Source organism: Temnothorax longispinosus, chromosome 1 (assembly GCF_030848805.1).
Source record: "Temnothorax longispinosus isolate EJ_2023e chromosome 1, Tlon_JGU_v1, whole genome shotgun sequence".
NCBI lineage: Eukaryota > Metazoa > Arthropoda > Insecta > Hymenoptera > Formicidae > Temnothorax > Temnothorax longispinosus.
In genome coordinates this window covers 21,347,214-21,369,867 of record NC_092358.1, presented here as the reverse complement: position 1 = coordinate 21,369,867, position 22,654 = coordinate 21,347,214, and the positions used below count along the sequence as shown (strand labels likewise).

At 30.4% G+C, this 22,654-nt stretch overlaps 3 protein-coding genes and 2 long non-coding RNA genes across 7 annotated transcripts; 1 reads left to right on the top strand and 4 right to left on the bottom strand.

Moving 5' to 3' along the window:
* Positions 1 to 106: 106 nt before the first annotated feature.
* On the bottom strand, positions 107 to 6,439 carry LOC139816884 (uncharacterized). Of its 3 annotated transcripts, none has more exons than XM_071784697.1 (5): positions 5,744 to 6,439; positions 4,770 to 5,136; positions 2,926 to 4,332; positions 1,754 to 2,733; positions 107 to 1,113 (listed from the first exon to the last, which is right to left on the bottom strand). In XM_071784697.1, the coding sequence occupies exons 2-5, from the start codon at positions 5,121 to 5,123 to the stop codon at positions 942 to 944; spliced, it is 2,913 nt and encodes a 970-aa protein (XP_071640798.1). In that variant the 5' UTR covers positions 5,124 to 5,136; positions 5,744 to 6,439; the 3' UTR covers positions 107 to 941. The 3 variants fall into 3 exon arrangements, with proteins under 3 accessions (XP_071640798.1, XP_071640805.1, XP_071640813.1); XM_071784704.1 differs by having other exon boundaries at positions 4,770 to 5,123; XM_071784712.1 differs by lacking the exon at positions 5,744 to 6,439 and having other exon boundaries at positions 2,926 to 4,259; positions 4,770 to 4,907.
* Positions 6,440 to 7,649: 1,210 nt separating this feature from the next.
* LOC139816881 (uncharacterized) lies at positions 7,650 to 10,077 on the bottom strand. Its single transcript, XR_011733108.1, has 3 exons — positions 9,516 to 10,077; positions 8,920 to 9,109; positions 7,650 to 8,042 (listed from the first exon to the last, which is right to left on the bottom strand). It is a non-coding gene; the product is annotated as an uncharacterized lncRNA (long non-coding RNA).
* On the top strand, positions 8,065 to 14,846 carry LOC139816876 (uncharacterized). The gene is made up of 8 exons (XR_011733107.1): positions 8,065 to 8,094; positions 10,139 to 10,244; positions 10,340 to 10,567; positions 10,641 to 10,893; positions 11,516 to 11,621; positions 11,717 to 11,943; positions 12,027 to 12,893; positions 14,712 to 14,846. It is a non-coding gene; the product is annotated as an uncharacterized lncRNA (long non-coding RNA).
* Positions 14,515 to 16,909, bottom strand: LOC139816869 (uncharacterized). The gene is made up of 2 exons (XM_071784672.1): positions 15,750 to 16,909; positions 14,515 to 14,868 (listed from the first exon to the last, which is right to left on the bottom strand). Exons 1-2 carry the CDS (start codon positions 16,697 to 16,699, stop codon positions 14,703 to 14,705), a joined length of 1,116 nt encoding a protein of 371 aa, XP_071640773.1. The 5' UTR covers positions 16,700 to 16,909; the 3' UTR covers positions 14,515 to 14,702.
* A 490-nt stretch (positions 16,910 to 17,399) lies between these two features.
* LOC139816863 (uncharacterized) lies at positions 17,400 to 21,301 on the bottom strand. The gene is made up of 2 exons (XM_071784657.1): positions 19,531 to 21,301; positions 17,400 to 19,149 (listed from the first exon to the last, which is right to left on the bottom strand). The coding sequence occupies exons 1-2, from the start codon at positions 19,876 to 19,878 to the stop codon at positions 17,629 to 17,631; spliced, it is 1,869 nt and encodes a 622-aa protein (XP_071640758.1). The 5' UTR covers positions 19,879 to 21,301; the 3' UTR covers positions 17,400 to 17,628.
* Positions 21,302 to 22,654: the final 1,353 nt, after the last annotated feature.

Here is a 22,654-nt window from a genome sequence, read left to right as displayed (position 1 = left end):
TAAATTATTTCTAAAATATCACATAACGTTGACACACAAAAATAAACACTTGAGAGAAATAAAAGTCGGTATAAATACAAATGGAAGCGATGAAAAGTATTATAACTGTAATATTTAAATTGCAATTTTTCAGGAGAATTATTTGTACAATGATTATTCTTTCTGGAAAAAAAAAAAATTTTTTTTTCAGAAGCATTTTAACATAGAAACAGTTAATTAAATAAATACAAAGCACTGAAAAAAACATAAAATTATATATATTGATGTTACAATGTTTGTCGTTTAAATAACATTGGAAAATATTGTAAATAAAGATTCACACAGTTTTACTGTAAAATATACAAATGCAGTTACAATACTATTCATTGGACAGAAAACTTCTCTAAAAAATTTTTCCCGTTTCTTGTGTGTGGCATCAGATTCATATATTACATCGATATTTAACGGTAAGTATATCATAAGAAAACTAATATTCAGTTAGAAAAATAATTAAGGAGAAGTTGATTAAATGTCTTGTAAATTTCAGAGAAGCATGAAAAAAAAAGGTAAATATTTTAGTAAAATATACATTCATATTTTTCTTTTTTTTCCAATAACACGTACAAATTTCAAAAATTTCATTTTAACGAGAATAAATTTTCCAAGTTTAGTAGTGTCCTCATCACTAGAAAAATTTTATAGAATTTTTAAAACATTCGATCAACAATATATAATTTTGCAAATTAAACACAGAGTTTAATATAAAAAGTAATCCATGAAAAACGACTACAGATATTATACGGTAATTAAAATATAAAATATTTGTGCATATTCAATCTTTTTTTCGATTTCACGAAAGATTTATTAAATATATCAATACACTAAGGCATACGTTTATTCTGATTGGAACACAAGAAACGGGATGTGCAAATACTTTTCTCATGCTTAATTCGAAGCGACTTCTAAGAATGAGGTTCCGTATCTGCTCGACGTTCCGTAGCTGCGAAGTATTTTCTTTTGTATAAAGTATTATCAATGCATCTGCACACGAATTGGTACGCCTTGAGCATGTCAACTGCCTCAGTTGAAGCGGAATCCGACGAATTTCTGTTTTCTGATTTATCTAAAGTCCCACTAAAACATATATATATATATATATATATTCTATATTTTATAATATATATCCTATATGTTTTGTAATATTCTAATACACTACACTACACTACACAATGCTATAATACATTATATTTTTATAACATGTTCTCTCTTTCTATATAGAAAATATTTTAAAATGTAAATAACATTTTATATAATATACAAAAACACTTTTAATTTATAAAATTTATAAGATTTAATGAAACAATATAAAATATATAGTTTAAAATAATAAAATTGAATATAATAATCTATTACATTTTTTATAAAATTCTGTCATTTTTTAAATATAATATCCAATCTTTTCAATACAATTTTATTACAATTATTAAAATATTAGAGTTGTAACAAAGTTAAAATGTGAAGAATAATGGAAATGCAGTTGATATTTGATTAAAAAGATAATTGCCGATCAAATGTCCTGTGAAAATTTCAGAAAGTTACTTAGAAATGAATTATATTTTAGAATATTATATACATGTATTCTTTTGGAAAATAATATTCAAGTTTTAAAAATTTGTTTTTATGTTATCCCATTTTAGAACTGAATAATGGAACATTCGTACAAAAAAATGTTTAAAAACAAAATCTAAAAGAAAAAATAAACCTATTCACTTACCCCTCGATTTCTTCAGATTGTGCAAAATACACCTCAATTAATTCGCTGATATTGTTGAAGTATTTTTCAACCTTAAAATTTGACTCGTCGGACATGTTACTAATGCACTCGAGCAAATTATCGTATATCTTGCCGTACTGCGTCTTACTGACTATACTTTTCAGAGAGAACAGAGTCTTCGATAGAACATTACAGATTTGTTCCCTTTGCCTTCTTCGGTACTTGAGGCGCGAGAATAAATCGCAATACTGCACGAGGGCACGCAACAACGAGACGAATGTGTCTCTGGGAAAGGTGTCTGTGAACACTAAGGCAAGCTGCATCGCCTCGGTGGTAATGTGCAATACATTCTCATACGCCATTAATTCGTTGGCCCAACCAAAGTAAGCGCAAGATGCTATCGTCATCTCGATAGCGAACGTCATGTATTCTTTCTCGGTGGCATGCAGCATCATATGACGCAATAACGGCCTCTGGTCGAATTGGAAGGAGTGCACGTAATCGCGCATATTGGGTTCGCAGAATTGCGGATTCGCGCGCAAAAATTGATACGTGCCGTAGCAACGTCTCTCGTAGTTCTGGATCACATCCCGCACGGTGCCGCGCAGTACTGTCTGTAACTTAGGCACCAGCAATACTTGATCGATTGGCTCCACGAAGTTATTAACAAAGATTATCTCGTTCTGATTGTCTAGAGGCAAATTCAGCGTGATGAACAGAAAGTTTAATATCATCGTTCCATAGTCCAACAGATTGTTCACTGTGTTCCTTAAGTATCTTGGACTGCATTTTCTTATCATCGACATCTTCTTGGTTAATTGTACGATCAGCAGTACATAATTTGTGTTATGTGTGCAGATTTTCTTTCTCAGGATAGAGTACATGTGTATCAGTACAGATAGCAAGTTCGTATAATTGAAAATGGCACTGGTCAGGCAGGGAATATAGACATTATTTAGCAGATCGTCCGCAGTGATTGCCTGTGGAAAAGGAATGCAAAAAATGAAACATAAAAATGCACTTCCGGCAAATTAAAAAAATTAAAATCAAGGAAAAATAAAGATAAAAATGACTAATATTATGGATATGTTTCAATCACTACTAAATTTACTACAGTAAAAATTTACTTCTATAATGGTTATATCATTTACAATATTATATAAGTATATTACCTTATTCTCAAGCATATCATTCATAAAAGCTTCAAATTGCTTGTAACACCACGTAGAGTGATCATGTTGCCAGGCATCGTTCAGAAGGTACGTCAACAAGTTATTTTGATTGTCCAATTTCAAAGTAAGAAATGCATGTAGATAAGCTAACTGAGGCCTTTTGAACATAACATTTCGGTACTTTGTCTCGGTACTGCCCATTGTGACTCTCACCAGAGTGGTTAACACTTCCTTCGGATTCAACATAACAAAAATCAAAATAATACGCAATTTATCCTGATCGTGCATGTTTACGTTACTTTCTATAAACCTCTTGAAGTTTTCGCTATCAAACAGATACTCTAAACGATTGTCGTGAAAATGTCGCAATGTGTATTGCAGTACGAGATGGTACATAGTTGGCAGGCGTTCCTGTAACAACACCTTCAATACCAATATGTAGGCTTTATGCTTCTCTTCATAAGTGTGCGTATGCGTACCAAACACATAATGAAGATATTCAAATAGAATACCAATATCCTTCTTATTTAACGCTTTTGTTTTTCTGCTGACAAAATTCAATATAGATAGGTCCCATTCCTTATAACGCCTTATTAATTTCTTCATACCAATTTCTTCATCCAATTTACCGTTCGTAATGCAATCGCAGAGTTCTTGAAGAGTCAAAGCAGACTCTTCGGATTGGCTTGAACCTATAAGCTGCCGTAAGCAGTGGAGCAGATGCTCGTTCGTTAACAAAAATTCATCGCGCTTCATAAACTCCATAAAACAGCGGCATTCGATGATAACAGCGCGCTGTAGGGATATCATAGTGTTTTCCTCATCATCGACTTCTGCCCACTCCATGAACTCGAAACAATCAACTTGTTTGATTTGATCTTCAAGCAGGGTAACTAATTCCTGATTCAGTGTTTCTACGATGGACTCTACCTTATCGAGTGGAAGCTGACACAAGAAATCCGTACAGCCGTCGGGATTGCCGTACGTAATCTTGAACGGTTGCACGAATTGACTGTTCTCCTGGAAATCCTTAGTCTTGTAACGCATGCACATTTTAATACAGCGAATCACGTATTTTAGAAGAATTCCATGTTGCACATATTTTTCCTGGTTAGACGACTTGGGGGGAATAAATTTGGAGCTGGCAACGTCTAGCAATGCCTGAAAATGCGTTACTAATTGACAGGCGAGTTCCTCCACATCTCGTTTTGACAGTGTGCCTACGTGCAGCCACATACATTTGTAGTACAACTTAGAGATCAGGAGGAAAACAAAGCGTCTCTCCCGTAGAATTTCCAGCTCGTTTATGCATCTGATCGTTATCTCCAAAATCTCTACGCATACATCCAACGGTAAGTGCATAAGCGATTCAATCAGCAAGTCCTCACACTTTAGATGCCATATTACCTATATAATATACATATCAATTATAATTATATGATTAGAATGATGTAAATGAAATTTATACAAATATATAATCTGATAATTAATATGATAATGATTATAAATAATAACAAAAAAAAATATATATATATATATAATAGCATAATATATACAATTTAACTAAATAAAATTGAAAAATTGTACACAAATAACATATTTTTCTTCTGTCACTAGAAAAATTATCTAAACAACTTTTTTTATTACTATATACATATTATTTAATAGAATTAAATATAGGGTATTTATTTAAAAAGTTTCCACTTCAATATACTGTCAATAACTCTATACACAAGAAATATATATGTACAAATTAAGAAAAAGGAAGAAGCCGAAATGTGGTATTCAACAGTCACTATATATCTGCAGTAAAATCAGCAAACTAATATCAATACAAGAATTACCTGTATGAAGAGATACGGCGATAGAGAAGGCCAGAAATTGACTATATGGCCAAGTAGCATGTCCTCCGCGAGAAGGTACTGTGAAGAAAAATTAGTGTTCAATACAAAATGATTGTAACTAATAATAATGGACTGTGGGACATCGCACGGTTTAAAACTGTCGTCTTCAACGAATATTTTAACATTGTACGTATTGCATTTTTTAGCAATATCTGCAACATCTTCTAACAGGTTGTCGATGAAACATGAGGTCTCCTCTGTGGCTCGAGACGAAATAAATTTCAGTTGGCCATATTCTTTCTCTTTCTTCAATAGGAGCTTCTGTATTTTATCGTAAAAATTCAATGCATCCATCTTGAACAAAAACCTGATAAAATAATGGACAATAAACAAGATTACACTAGATAATTTTAAATATAACAAATATATAAATATTATCTTATTTGTGCGTGTGTTTAATAATAGCATAAATATAATCTTAAAAATATATAACAATATATATATATATATATATATATATATATGTATATATTACGTATTATTATAAATGTAATCCGCATTCTATACTTTAAATCACATTGTAGAACTAATTATCACAAAAAAGTAAATTAAAAGAACAAAAAATTATTAATTTAAATTATAAAATAAAAGTATATTATATAAAAAAAATATATATACATATATATATGTATTTTAAATAAATTATCTTGTTATTTAAAGAATTTATAAGATAGACTTTTCATGTTACATAGTGTTAATTCATGTTACATAATGTTAATCTAATAAAAAAAAATAATAATAATACAAAAACAATTATCATAAAATAGAAGAAAAAAGTAGATTCTCTTTCTTCTTCTACAGAATGTTTAAATACTGATAAATAGACAATGTGACACGTGTTTAAATAACATAATAAATATATACAATAGTTTCATAATATATGATAAGAATAAAACATACAAATATTGGCTTACCGAGATTTCTCATTTAATGGATGTTTGTCACTCGAAATTTGTCTCTTTTATCATCACAAATAATCACTTATGAACATTCTATAACCTCTATATACCTTCTACTTCAATGTTGAAAAATGCTATCAACCGATAATTATCGAATCACTGCTGACTGGTCAAAACATAGCAAAACGTAGAAGACCAATATTCGTCGGTGTATCGTCGACTTTTATCTTTGTTATTCGAACGAAAAGTTGGTATATGTTATGTTTATCTGCTATAGCTATAGCTATACGGACAGGACACTATAAATAGGCAACCGCCAAGATTCGAATATTATTTTTTGTTGTTGTTGATTTCCTCGGTCGAGGGAAAATTAGTGCCTTCAGCTCCGCCCCGGAGCTATATAACACAGCGATTCGAATATTAAGAATATTTTGAAGTTAGAAACACGCCGAGTTTTCAGATCGGTGTCGAAACTCTGTAGGATTTGCTGTCGCAGGAGGCTGATTCGACCTCCGCGTATCGGCCTACTGCCGATGTATCGATGAGGGAAATCAAGGATTGATTTACACACTCGTAGACTGGCAGAAATAGTACTTTATTTGAGAGTCACGCAATAGCCACGGCCACGAGGCCACGAGTCTCAAATCTAACTCTAACTGACTACTGACTCTAACCTCTCTTCTAGTGCTGGCGAGAGGCTAACCAATAGGGAAGGGGAGACAGGGATGCTGCTCCCTACAACTCCCTGTACACTACCGCCGCCATGTACATCCATTTTCGAAATTGGTACTACGTAGCCACGTTCATTTTCCGACTCTGCCGATAAAACATCATTCTAGTGCGCGTCCGCGCTACATTTGCAAGTATTTTTATAGTTAATATCTTTAAAAAACATATATATATAAAACTTTATTTTATATATATATATACCTATGTATATATATGTATACAGTATGTATCGAAAACGTGCGAGTAAGAAAGGCGGATTACTATTTAAATTTATTTATTATAACATTGCTATTTAAAATAACAAAGTCATACGTCTTTCTTACTCGCGCGTTTTCAATACGACAATGTTGCAGGGATTATTGAAATAAGATTTTGTTATTTTATATTTTTGAGATACGACTTTTGTCGCTGGGAACCGTCGATATTTTCGGCAATAACGTAAAACATTAACAAACAGTTAAAATGTAAATTTGTATACATTTATTATAATAAACAATTGTGAAATTGTAAAATACATTGCAATGTTGCAAATGTTAAACAAATTTAAAATTGAAACAATAGTGGTCTTCCACACCACCCTTGAGGTTCCACTTAAAGGCGCGTTAGATTTTTTTAAAGTGGATCTTCGCCTGTAGCCATATTCTACCACATTTCTCTTGGCGAAAATAAAAATCGGAACAATTTTTATTTCCCTCCAAGATAATTACGACCTATTCGGTATGTAAGACTTAAAACAGATATGTTGAAGTTATATTACGTAAGAATACACGCAGATGAAAAAATGTCATCAACAAGTAACCGTGCGTAATATGACAACAACTTATCATGTTTTCACTTCAGCATATGTTCGAAGTGACCCCCTTCCATCCTCTCACAAAGTATAGCCCTGTCTAAGATTGCTCTCTGTACCCGGCGCAAGATCTGTGGCGTTATTGCACGACAAGCTCGTACAATTCTATCCTACAGATCTTCAGCGCTAGCAGATCGCGTTGCAAATACCTGTTGTTTAAGATGACCCCACACAGAATTATTACACAGAAAAAATTTATTTTTGCACTTAATTATATGTTATGTTACTAAAAAAAGCTTTCATAGAAATTTTAAACGTTTGATCAAGAACAAATACATTTGTAAATAATTAGTTAAATAATGGAGTAATTACTATATAAAAGATAGTACATAAAAAATGACGATTGATATTATACAGAGAATAGAAAAAAAGTATTTGCACACTCAATTTCTTTCAATTTCGTACAAAGAAAATAAACATTCTTATAAATAAAATGTTTTATAAAATATAAAAGAAATGTATTTTGATTGGAATACTGCAAAGAAATAGTACCGCCCTGCTTTATAGAACATTATTCTGGAAAAGACGAAAGACATTATTACTCCGAACGATTACTGCGCAGTTTATGTCTAGAATAATACCCATAAACTGCGCAGTAATCGTTCGGAGTAATAATGCGTCTCCGTATTTCATAACTTGAGGCATTCACATATGAACAAGTATGAGTTGTACATCGCTGGAACTTTCTTCTCAAGAAGGGAACTATAATGTTTGCAGTATCTTCTATCACAAATGCTGAAAAAAATATATATATATAATATAATAGAAAGTGATGGGAATAGATTTGGTAAGTAAATTGATAAGTAAATTTGATAAGTAAATAATTATATAGCTTCTCGCGAACCCCATCAAATTTTCCACAAAAATTACAAAGAATTTCTTAAGAATGTATATTATTTTAAAGATGCATTTTGTATCCTTTTAATGATATACGAATATTAAAATGTCGTTCTTATTCTTTCAACAGAAAAATAAAATAATTAAGGATAAAAATGAATAAACTCAAGTAAAATAAAGAAATAGATGAAGAAAGAAAGAAGCAAAGGCAAAATAAAGATTATAAAATAGGGGTAGAACTTTCCGGGGAGTGTTATAGAGTGTATAGTTTTTCGTTACCGATCTTTTTGGGAACCGGTATCCGAAGTTTTTCCAATTTTTCGGGAAATAATTTTGACCGAATTTGAAAGAATTGTATATAAAACAGGGGTAGAATTTTCTGGGGAGTGCCATAAAGTGTATAATTTTTTGTTATTGATCTTTTTGGAAACCGGTATCAGAAATAATTGACCGAGTAGAAAAAGATTGGTTATGGACATGTTTAATCCATGAACACTTCTTATGTTTGTCCACAATAAGGATATTGAAAGACAAATGAAGTCGTTTGAATAAAAACGACTCCCGGGCGAAGCCCGGGTAACCGCAGTTAGTAAAATAGATAGAATAAATACAGAAAATTGGTTAATTATCGTTTTAAATCAATCATATTATTTCTGAGAACATTCACTTAAATATTTATAGTAAAATAATATGAATACATAATAGTAATAAAGAAACAAAAAGTGCGTGTATTCAACATTAACATAGTCATTTAAAATAATTGTTTAAATCGTACCTTAAAATAGCGGCCGTTAGCTAACGGCCGCTTTGCGTTACGCCGCTGATCGCGATCATCGACCGAGCCCGTTCTGAGCCGTTAAACAATCAAGCCGCATGTGCGAAGTATGAAGTACAGCAGCGTCAAGAAGACGCATAACATTATTATTAGTCCCATTAGTTGCACGGTCTTGTGGATCCAGTATAATCTGTAAACAGATAAGTAAATCAGGATTCGAAGACGCGTAACCTTCTTCCATAATAAAATAGATAAAATATATAGAGAAAATTGGTTAATTATATATCGTTTTAAGTCAATCGTATCATTTCTGAGAACATTCACATAAATATTTATAGTAAAATAATATGAATAGATGATAGTAATAAAGAAAGAAAAAGTGGGTGTATTCAACATTAACATAGTCATTTAAAATAATTGTTTAAATAAATAGGATAAGAACGAAAAAAAAAAGAAATCACATAGAGAGAAAGAGATAAATTCTATAATATAAGTTCTCTAAATTCTAAAAATATTAAATATAAATTCTATGGTGAAAACATTGACAAATGTTGCAAATGATTGAAGAATCTTTAATACTGATTCTGATGTTTTACTTTTTCATCCGTGAATGAGCAGCTGGCAGTGTGTCCGGACTCTGTCTTAGGATAAAGTGGCGTATTCCCAGAATGTAATTTTCCAAGCACGATGGCCAGTCGATTTGCGTTACGTCGAACATAAAAGTTTGTTGCTCCTCCGGACTGAGTTGCTCACGCAGTCGTCGCACGTTGTCGTCTCTAAATATCCATTGTTTCGTTGCGAAGTGCTCGAAACACTTGGCGATTTTTGAAATTTTCGCCTGTATGTACATCTTAGACACTCTCGCACGGCTCAAGTGCTCGCGGTGACCTAGAATGGTCCGCCAGCAAGCGAAAATTTCTATCGTAAACAGGAGTTGTGAGAGAAGGGTCTCTATTGTTCTGCGCTTGGTGGAAAAATAACAAAACATGGGGGAAGAGAAACACGGGGGTGAACGGAAATCATATACTGACGCGGCCTTATTAAGAACAAAAACAATTATCTCATAGTCAATCACTGAAAATTTTCATACTTAAAGGCCTTGAGAATAAATTGAAAACATTGTAATTACACGCGTGAAGATTAAAGTACATTGCTACATAAAAAAAATAAATAGATTCTATTTATGTAAATTTTGTTCTATTTATGTTAATATATATAGGACAAGCTTCCTTCTATAACAGTCAGTCTTCGAAGCAACGTCAAATCAAACGGACATTCGATCTAGAAAATTGTACAATATTCAAGGATTTAACGAAATAATTCAGGTAGGATACTCGCCACAATAATTAGATAAATTAATGAATAACTATATATTATTAAGTACTTTTGTCTTTTTCTAATCCCTAATATTTTTTTAAAGGACGCGTAATAATTGATCTGACCACGATGGCTGGGTGAGAATACATCCGTAAAGAATTTTTACAGAGACAAATCGATTTTTATAACCGGAGCTACAGGTTTTATGGGCAAGGTTCTTGTCGAGAAACTACTAAGATCGTGTCCCGAAATAAAAAACATTTACCTCCTAATGAGACCTAAAAGGGGCCAGAATGTACAAGAGAGGTTGCAAAAACTTTTAAACGAGCCGGTAATAATATCACTTTTCTCCTGCTATTTCAATCGCTATTTCAAAAAATTTAAAGTTATATTACTTTTGACAGCTTTTTGAGACACTACGGCGGGATTCACCTGGCGAGCTTACCAAGATGATACCCGTGGTTGGCGATATTACGCAACCGGTGCTGGGCATTTCGATTGAAGACAAAAATCTATTAATACAATCCGTATCGATCGTATTTCATTTAGCAGCAAATGTAAATTTCGACGAGACTTTAAAGCTTTGCAGTCACAATAAATACGTTGGACACCAAAAGATTGGTCCAACTATGTAAAGACATGCATCACAATGTGGAGGTAAGAGCAGGTTCCGGTCTCACCGAATAAATCTCCTCGGCGACATTCTCGGTCCGATCGCAATTACAATATGCCGTTGACACGTGAATAAACGCCTACGATCAAACATTTGCATTTATCGCATATTACAGCTATAAATTGTTAAAAATACGGAATGCGTACGTCCATTCTTTTGCCTCGTGTCAATCGAACGTGCGCTTGTATAATGACGATAATGCGTAAAAACATGTCGACAAAGAAAATTCTAAACTAATTTACGGTTTGATAGTTTAAATTGAGCAATTCGAAAAGGAAGAATCCTGCTCTTATCTCCACATTGTGATGCATGTCTTTAAATAGTTGGACCAATCTTTTGGTGCCCAACGTATTTATTGGAAAAATAACAAAACATGGGGGAAGGGAAACACGGGGGTGAACGGCAATCGTATACTGACGCGGCCTTATTAAGAACAAAAACAATTATCTCATAGTCAATCACTGAAAATTTTCATACTTAAAGGCCTTGAGAATAAATTGAAAACATTGTAATTACACGCGTAAAGATTAAAGTACATTGCTACACAAAAAAAATAAATAGATTCTATTTATGTAAATTTTGTTCTATTTATGTTAATATATATAGGACAAGCTTCCTTCTATAACAGTCAGTCTTCGAAGCAACGTCAAATCAAACGGACATTCGATCTAGAAAATTGTACAATATTCAAGGATTTAACGAAATAATTCAGGTAGGATACTCGCCACAATAATTAGATAAATTAATGAATAACTATATATTATTAAGTACTTTTGTCTTTTTCTAATCCCTAATATTTTTTTAAAGGACGCGTAATAATTAATCTGACCACGATGGCTGGTGAGAATACATCCGTAAAGAATTTTTACAGAGACAAATCGATTTTTATAACCGGAGCTACAGGTTTTATGGGCAAGGTTCTTGTCGAGAAACTACTAAGATCGTGTCCCGAAATAAAAAACATTTACCTCCTAATGAGACCTAAAAGGGGCCAGAATGTACAAGAGAAATTGCAAAAACTTTTAAACGAGCCGGTAATAATATCACTTTTCTCCTGTTAAATACCAATATAAGAGATTAATATAGTGATAATCGACCAATTAGTAAATTATTTTAGAATATTGTGTGACTTACTTGTCAGCCCCCAGTTTGTTGCTCCCCATGATTTATCTATCGAGAAGAAATACTTGCGACGTGGTATTTTAGTGAAGAACATGCTTCACTATATCAGAAAGTGCATGCATAGCAAAATTGAAAGTTACTCGGAAAACCATAATCTAGGGACACTCTTCACGCTTACGTACGGCGACTCTGATGAATGACCAAATTATTATCACATGGTTCCTGCCAATAAAGTAAAATCCATTTTAATAAAATTTGATCAACAACTGGCCACTCTACTTTTGAAACAGATCAAGGAAGTTAACTCTTCTAAATTCATAATCTGGAATACCATCAACGATGATGAGAACCCTACGATCTCACTTCAGCACGCTATTGTTATTGAATGTCATTAACTTATAAAATTCATGCAGCGGAATGAATTTTTGGTGATAAATGAGGATCTGTTCTACAGCCGGCAGCAACTTGTAAATTCAAGGGAAACCGAGCCAAAGGAAACAGAACCGTGCGCCGACTAAATTTCAGTCAAGGTTGGAAGATATGTAAAATAGCAATAAAAATGAAACTTTTGCGCATCATTTACAGCGCCTAGTTCTTATAGTTAATAGCCCGTTTTCTATATTCGTGCGGATCTTAAATTACATTCTGTAATTAAATTTATATGTCGTCTCTAAAAACTGGGATTTTATTGTCTACACTGGTTGTCGCTCTTGCAACATCGAGATACAATATAATAGTCGGAGAGCTGACGACACTCTTGGCCTTGTGATTTTGTAAAATACGATTTTCCGTTTTAACCTGCGTGGACGACTCTCCTTCGATAATCCGAACATTTGACTGGCCGTACCTAGAATGTTTAGAGGTACGCAGGTGAAAAAAAACCGGATTTTTAAGTCATATATATTATAAGTCATAATTTTTATCGAATATTGATAATTGATCACTCATCAGGAACATGCAAATAAATTGCCAGTTCGATTGCTCGGGGGAATTAGTCGCCAGGCTTAATTATAAATAATTAAAAATAATTATTTTCAAGTCATATCTATATTAAATATGTTCAAATATGTTTTCTTTCTCTTTTATATAATCTCTGTTGAAAACGAGACGAAGAATAAAAAGAAAAGTTATTAAATAACTAAAAGAATAATTTTCGCATTGTTTTTTGTACAAGAAAGTGGAATTTGAAAAGATAAGAAAAATTATTCAAATAATCATGTGTAAATAACATGTAATAAGTAATAATCACATGTAAAATATAATTATATGTAATTATATATAAAATATTATATAATTGAATAACAATTTTACTTTTTGTAAAAAGACCAATGCAAAAATTACTTTTTAATTGACTTTTCAGTTATTTTTAGTATTGTATTGTTCTTACATACAAGAACAAAGATTGTACAGAGGAAGAAAAACATATATAAACATATTTGTTATAATATTTTATATGATAGTAGTGATGTGTACGTATATAATTATATCTAAAAAATTTTTTCTAGTGTACATATCTTTCCTATCTTAAAAAATACAAAATTATTATTAAAATGTAACTGTATATACACGATTGATATACGTATAAAGGAAAGAACACATTTTTTTTCGAGGCAGGTGTAAATAATGATTGATATAAATACAAAAGAAAGCAATGAAATGTATCGTTATAGCAGTATCCAAATTATAAATATACAAGTTTTCAAGAAAATTATTTACACAATTATTTTTTTTGTACAGAAATAAAATATTTCTGAAAATTTTTGACATAACAATACGCTAAACTTATTAAATTTGTCTAATAAATAATAAATTATATACATGCATTAATTACTGTGCTTGGCTCTTAGTGCCAAATTAGTTTACGTTATTTTATTTTATTCAAGAAAATCTTCATATTTTTTTTATTAGTCAATATTTGTACATATGTGTTGTCACAGAACTCTTGAAAATTACCATGAAAGATTCCGAGTGCTAATATAGTACAAAGTATAATTAATGTAATTACAATTCTAATTACATGCTATTTGAGGGACAAATAAATTTTCCTAAATATATTTCTTTGTCTCTCTTGTCACTAGATGTACATCACTTCGATACAACAATATACTACAACTAATATTTAATTTAAAAAAATTGTACGGATATTAAAAAAAAAGGATATTATTATTATTAATAATTATACAGAGATTTTCCGCAAAGTTAATCAAATATCTCGAAAATTTCTAAGAAACATGATTAAAAAAAAGTAATTTCTGTGTCATTTCTCAGAAAAAATTTATTTTTACACTCTTATCTGTTATATACTAAAAAGCTTTCATAGAAATTTTAAAACATTTGATCAATCACACGTAATTTCACGAATAACAATTATAAATACGAAATGATCAATATAAAAGATAGTTTATAAAAATAATGATTTATATTTTATAAACATTAAAATGAAAAGTATTTTTACACTAAATATTTTATAATTTAGTGCAAAGAAAACAAAACATTCTTATGCATAAAATGTTTTATAAAATATATCAATATAGAAAAAAAATAAAATGTATAATATTTTGATTAGAACACTGCAAAGAAATGGTTCAGTTCTGCTTTATAAAAAATTATCCTAGAAAAAGACGAAATATGTAAATACTTTTTGCGCGCTTTAACAAAACTAATCTAGGTATCATTCTAGATATAAACTGCGAAGTAATCGCTCGGAGTAATAATGCATCTCCCTATTGGATAACTTGAGGCATTCACATATAAACAAGTATGAGTTGTACATCGCTGGAATTTTCTTCTTAACAAAGAAATTACGATATCTGCTGCACGTCTTTTCAACACAAATGCTGAAATATATAAACATTACATTTTATTTTTTATAATATCCTATCTTCTACAATACAATTATATGAAATAAATATATAAAATTTTGTGGTTCTCTATGAGATATCTCATATTATCTTTTTGTTTCCTATCACATACTAATATGATAAGATAATATTATAAACGAAATAAGAATAAATATTAAATATTAGAATATATAAATACAGAAATATTCGCGTACGCATAAGGACCTCCGCACAATAAAATATCTTTCTATGTCTGTGATATAAAAATATTCAACGTTTCACTAAAATTTTATTAATGCTACTAGAGTATGTCTCCCTTGATGAGATGCAAATTAGAAAAATAAAGTGATAAAAATAAATTTGATCAGTTGGTAAGAGATATATATACATCTCCGCGAAGCTGAAGTTCTCCATATAAATTGTGGAGAATTATTTACAAATGTATTATTTTATAGAATTGAAGAATACAAGTATTCTTTTGATAGTACACAAGTGCTGAAATGGCAATTTTATACTTACATTTTTTAACTAAAAAATAAACAACGATGAAAATGCCAAAGTTGAGCTCATTAAAGCCGGTTCTACAATACGTCGCAAACGATGGCAACTGCTAGTTGAAAAGTGTTATTTCTGATTGCCGATTGCCAGTTACTGTCGCCAAAAAAGTTAAAAGTTTGTCAACTCTCTCTTGACAACCGCAATTGACAAGCGCAACGTGGAAATAACACTTTTCAACTAGCAGTTGCCATCGTTTGCGACGTATTGTAGAACCGGCTTAAGTAAAATAAAGAAATAGGAGAAAATGAGAGAAGGGAGTAATAATATGATTTAATTAAAAATTAAGTTCGGAAAAAATGGAGATATTATCATGTACTTACCATGCTAAGTTTATTACTGGGGGCGTTGGTCGAAAATCGATTTCATCAAAGTACATGATAATCAAGTCGCAGAGCTTCTTGAAATATTTTTTTATTTCCATAGATAAATCCACACTTCGGATGCACTTGAGCAGAAGATTATACCTGTTATCGCAACATATTGTGCTAACAATATAATTCATGGAGCACAGATTTCTCAGTAGGATGCGACGAATTTCTTCATGTTTGTCGCACGTCGCCCGGTTTGCGACAGATAATCCGACCATCACGAGTCCGAACAGCAATGATAAAAATGCGTTTCTGTGAAATCTCTCTACATACATGACGGCGATTTGCGACGCCTCGGCGGTGATGCGCATTACATTTTCGTAGGCCGTTATCTCGTTGGCCCAACCGAAATGATACCAGAATGTGAATATCAAGCCAGACACGTATATTATGTACTCCTCGTTGGTGCAATGCAACATCATGTGGCGTAAAAAAGCCTCTCGATCAAGGTTGAAGGTTCGCACATAAGCGCGCAACTTAAGATGGCATCGCGGATCCGTGCGCAATCGTTGATACACAACGAAGCAACGTTTCTCGTATTCTTGGATTATTTCCAGTACGTTCATCGGCCGCATTTTGTGCATATCGAGTGGTTCCACATGGTAACCGATTGCGAATAGCAAATTTTTATGTATTCCTGTCCACACATTTGTTCCGCGCAGATACCATATTATATCATTTATACATTGCATTCGTTCACGTATCTCTTCTTTTGTAAAACTTTTGTTGCATCTTCTTAGCACTGATGCCGCCTTGATCAACACTATTATTAGTAATACGAAATTAGTTTTGGGCGTGCAAATTCCAGTTTTCAATATAAATAGTATATGTGACAGAATAATATACACATTAGTCTTCTCAAAATAGCTATTATTCAGATAAGGAATGTAGATTTCGTTCATTAAATCATCCGCAGATATTACCTGTAAACAAATTTAGAAATCAAAAATTAAAGTGGAATTCTAACAGAGTAAAAATTAAAGAAAATATATAGAAATAGGCAGATAGAATAACACGTGAATTTCAATCGGCGTTAACAATATAAAATAGAATAATATTTTACTGTAATAATAAAATAAGAGAAATGATTTCCGCCATTCAAGCTCGATTAACAAGTGCAAATTTTCATTGAACAAATTTTAGTTATTTAAATATTTTTAATAACCAGATCTATTATCTGTTTAATTATTATCCAATTTGAATAAAAATATAACTTATTACAAAAAGCTCAATATTATATAGAATACATAAAGCAATATATCAAATATTTGTTTTAATAAAAAAATTTGTATTTCTTATATAAATAATTATTATAAAGACATTAAACTATCAATTATCAGAAATATTTAGAAAATAGAACACTAAATAAATAATCGAATAGAAATTTTTTATGTATAATTATATATAAAATATGTATGTATATTTTTTCTTCTTCGTGTATAATCTTTGTACATATATATATATATGACACACAATAAAAATAATTGAAAAGTAATTAGAGATAAATGCATTTATATTGTTTTATTATAAAAAATAAAATTGCGTTCAGGTATTTTATGTATAATCGTATATAATTATATACATATAAGAAACTCTTTCCCGGGTATCTTTGAAAAAGTTCGTTATACGAATGAAATTACTCGTGCAAATGTTTCGCAATTTTAGAAAAAAAATATAATGTATCAATGTATGGCATAATATGCTGTTTTCCAAAACCCCGAATCTCTTATTTAAACAATTTTTTCATAAAACTCACTTACTGGTTTGTCTTAAATTAACCCACTACTAGAATATAATATGAGTGCATAAAATTTAAATTTTTACTAGAATTTTATCTAAACATTCGATAAAAATTTACCCCTCTAATGTTTATTTCATTGCTGTCATCTGAAATTCTATAATTCCTATTCATGCCTATTTTATTTACAACGTAATACATTACCTTAAATAAAAGAATATTATTCAAAAATGATGTAAACCGTGAGTGCCATATCATGCGCCGTTGCAAAATTATATCCTTTAAAATATGCATCAGCACATTGTATCGATCAATGAGGACTTCATAACACTCTTGCACGAAATAGGGGAAGAACACGCTTCTGGATAATTCAATATTTATCTGATATATTAGCTTGCTTAACACATCCTTCGGGTTTAACAGAATAAAAATAATCAGAGCACGTCTATCTTGACCAGACATGTCATCAGGAGGTATTGGGTACAACAAGGCATCATATGAAATACGTCGTATAAATGCATCAAGGCAACTCTCATCATACAGACATTCTAGACGTTTGTCGTAAAAGTATTCCTTTATGTATTTTACTATAATGAAGTTTATATCGGGATCTTCTAGCCGAATCAATATTTTTAATACCGATATGTAAACCCGGTGTTTTTCTGCCTCAGTATGCGGATATGCGAATATATGATGGAGATATTTGATTATAACATACAAATCGTCAGTTTTCAACATATCTATCCTTTTATTTAGAAAATCCAACGTAGACAAGTCCCACTCTTTATACCGTTTAATCAATTCTTTTAAACCATGCGGTCTGCCTTTGGCGATGTCATTACAGAGTTCTTGAACAGTTAAAATAGACTTCTCGGATTTCCTTGAACTTGTAAGTTGCTCCAGACAGTTAAACAGAACCTCATTTGCCAAAAATTCATTCCGTTTCGTGAATTTTATAAAATAGTGGCATTCCATAACAATGGCATTTTGTAGTGAGATTGTAGGGTTCTCATTATCGTTGATGTTCTCCCCGGCCATGAATTCGAAAAAGTTAATGTTCTTGATGTGTTTCAGAAGTAGAGTCTCCAGTTGCTGGTCAAATCTTATTACAATGGATTTTATTTTGTTTGCAGGAATCAAGTGATAATAATTCATTTGTTCATCACAGTTGCCGTATGTAAGCGGGAACAGTTTCGCTAGATTATGGTTCTCCGAGTAACGTTCAATTTTGCTGTGCATGCACTTTCTGATACAGCGAAACAAGTTTTTCACTATAATACCATGTCGTACGTTCTTCTCCTTGGTAGATAATTCATGGGAAGTAACAAACTCATTGTTAAAACTGACGAGCCAGTCACACAACATTTCAAAGTACATTGTTAATCGATTAATGCGTTTAATCACATTTTCTGATACAGTGCCTAAATGCAACCACAGGCATTTATAGTATATTTTGTAAATTAGAAGGTAATGTAAGCGTCTGGTTCGTGAGTTTTTCAATTTGCTACCTAATATGTATTTAATCGTTATTTCCAAGATCTCGACGCACAGGTCCAAAGGTATATGCACAAGCGATTCAACCAGTAAGTCCTCACAATTCGAGCACCATATTATCTATATATAAATAAATTATATTAGAAATAATAATAATACATCACTTATAATTATTAATATAATGTATATATGTATAAAATAATAAAAAATAATGCATTATAATTCGATAGTCACGAAAACTATATGAAGTCAAATGATAAAATAAAAGAGATCGTTTTTGTAATAATTTTAATATTTTATAAATAATATTTCAAGCATCTCCCACACATACGCAAATTGACTAGAAAAAAAATCAAAAATATGGTATCGGACGATAGTCAGCGTTCAATCTGCAGCGTATTCAGGATATTATTTTTATTCAGGATATTAATATGATTTTAATTATTTTTGATTATTAATTATTAATCAGCATTATTGTAATATATAATTATTAATAATTACCATCAGGAAGAGATAAGGTGATAAAGTAGGCCAGCAACCAACTATGTGGCCGAACATTATGTCCTTCTTGAGAAGGTGCCGCGAGGAAAAATTCGTATTCAATAGAAAATAGTTATAACACATGGTATATAATGAGATATCACTCCTTGTTTCGAAACTGCTGTACTCAACGAATAACTTAATATCATACATTTTGAATTGTAAACTGTCATTCAAAGCGTCCTTAACCGTCCTTATTATTTCGATTATGGCGTTCGGGCTTAATGTGAGACGCTTCAACTGTCTGTGTTGTAGCTCTAGCTTTAATAAGACGGTACCTATTTTGTCTATAATTCTATCTATAATCATCTTGAGCAAAAACCTAATAAAATAATTTTAAAAATAAGATTTTAGTAGCTGATCTCAAATATGATAAAATATAAACAGACGGTAATATACGTAAAACATAATATATGTTATACATATATGTATAATACAGCATTTATATAATCTTAAAAATGGAATGTTAATAAGATAAAACATACAAGAAAAGCATGTAATAATATTAATCGTAACACATATTCTTTTCTTGAATTAATGCTCCCATAAATTCCATTAAAGTAAATGCCCAAAAAATTAAAATTAAAAGTATAAAGAGTTATTAAATTGCAATTAAAATTAATATAGATATATAATTTCCTTCGTATTTGAAAGATTGGAATAAATAAATGCATCGCATTAATGTAAAGTAAAGAAAGTATCTGAATGCTTTCGTTCAAGTATAAAAAATGAAATTGGATTCGCGTAAAGTTTTTTCCCTCATGTTCTCTTTCTGTAACTTATTATTTATTCATTGTGTGATAAAGAAGAAGAAGAAGCTCAGAGCAAGTACATTTCAAACTTAGCTACATTAGAACAGAAGAATATTGTTACTCTTGATTCTGAATACATAAGTTTTAAAGTAATTATAACATTGTTATTATATAACATAATAATAATAAGGAATTTTTCTCTCTTTTCTTTTAAAAGTCTTATAATTATAACACGAATAAATTTAGATCTATTAAATTTTTGTTGTTAGGTATTAGATTTAAGAAAAATCCTTCGCATTCAAAATTAACCTTTTTCGTCGTTACAAACAATTTAATCGTCAATAAACATTCTGTTATTCTTATCGTATATCTTGCGGAATTCTTTTATTGCTGACAACCTATTAGCGAATTGCTATGATGCCTTTAAATGAAGAAATTTGATTTCCATTGCATCGTTCGAAATATCATCAATTTTCTATTATTATTGTTCAAACAAAACTATGATACGCACTTGCTATATATAATAGGTAGACAGCAATAGTGAGATGCCGATCGACGATTAGTTAATATAACAGGTCACCGGCGGAATATACGTCACTAAGCAGTCTGTTAGCAGCAATTTACCTCCAATATTTTCAGATTAAGAATATGCCGATTTTTGAGATCGCTCGATGCGAATGTTCGAACTGAACTAATACGATATCGAAGACTTCCTGCCTGCCTGTATCATGTATTTTGCAAACACATGCGACTGACACGCATGGCGGTATATGTTTCTCGACCTTGACAATGATGTATAATTCCCCTCAAGTTTAAATCAACGTAATTGATAATAAAAATTCCAGAAGTTTCGTGTCTATTTCCGAAATGTAGAATTACTATTGAAATCGCAATATCAAATTATGAAAATATGATGGGATTGCAAAAAACTTATTTCACAATTTATTTTATCGTATAGCGTATTTATGTATAACTATAATTATAATTGTAATGTATATCGTATAAAAATGATTTATATATATATATTTTTATACATATATATATATATGTTTTTATGTCAATAATGATTGATTACGCCAGTAATTGTATTAAAGGTCAATAACGTTTTTCTCATGTGATTAAACTCGTATTATCTGATATTACATATCGGTCTCAAATATGAGTTATAACAACAATCATTATTCTATTTGTTGCGTTAATTTACTCTACAATATATTAATTATCTTTTTATTCTTTATCTTTGAATTAATTATTTTTTATGATATCTCAATTATTATGGTGCTTTTTCTTGTGTTGGATTTTAGAAAATTTATAAGAAATTTTAGCTATCTTTTTTTACACAATTGATACTTGATAATTATCACAATTTTTCAGAACAGGAGTATTGAAACTTAAATAATTTATAAGAAATAAATTGTAATTAACATTTTTAAAACCTTACAACATATTGTCATAGTTGTAAAAATAAATGATATTTTTAATAAGGAATTAATTAGAGAATTAACCCTTATTAAACTTTAACCCTTTTAAATTTAGGAAATTCGATTTACATAATGATAAAATTTACAATATGTGAAGAACTTTTTTTATATTTTATTACTAATTGCATATATGTTTCATTAATCTACAATTATTAGTTCAATAATACCCGTCACATATATATTTTTTCATATTGATATACGTATGTGTATACATATTCGATAAATGTGTGAGATAAGAATCAGATTATTGCACCCGAACAGTTTTCTCATGGGGCGGCGAAAAATCATCGAATTATTTTGCATAATTCAGACATTTCTCATCACTATCTTTGTCTTCTTATCTGGGAAACAAAAAATGTTATATAATTTTATATATTAAATATGTCTAAATATGTTTTCTTTTTCTTGTATAATCTTTGTTGAAACACAAAAAAAATAATAAAAAGAAAAGTTATAAAATAATTAACAGAATAATTTTCGCATTGTTTTTTGTACGAAAATGTGACATTTGAACAAATAAGAAAAATTACCCATATAATTAGATGTAAATAACATGAAGTAACATGTAATAATCGTATATAGAATATAATTATGTGATTATATATAAAATATTTTATAATCAAATAGCAATTTTACTTTTTGTGAAAAGACCAATGCAAAAATTACTTTTTAATTGATTTTTCAGTTATTTTTAGTATTGTATTTTTCTTACATACAAGAACAAAGATTGTACAAGGGAAGAAAAACATATATAAACATATTTTTTATAATATTTTTTTAGAAAGAATTTTATATAATAGTAAAGATGTATGTATATAATTATATCTAAAAAATTTTTTCTTAATGCGATAT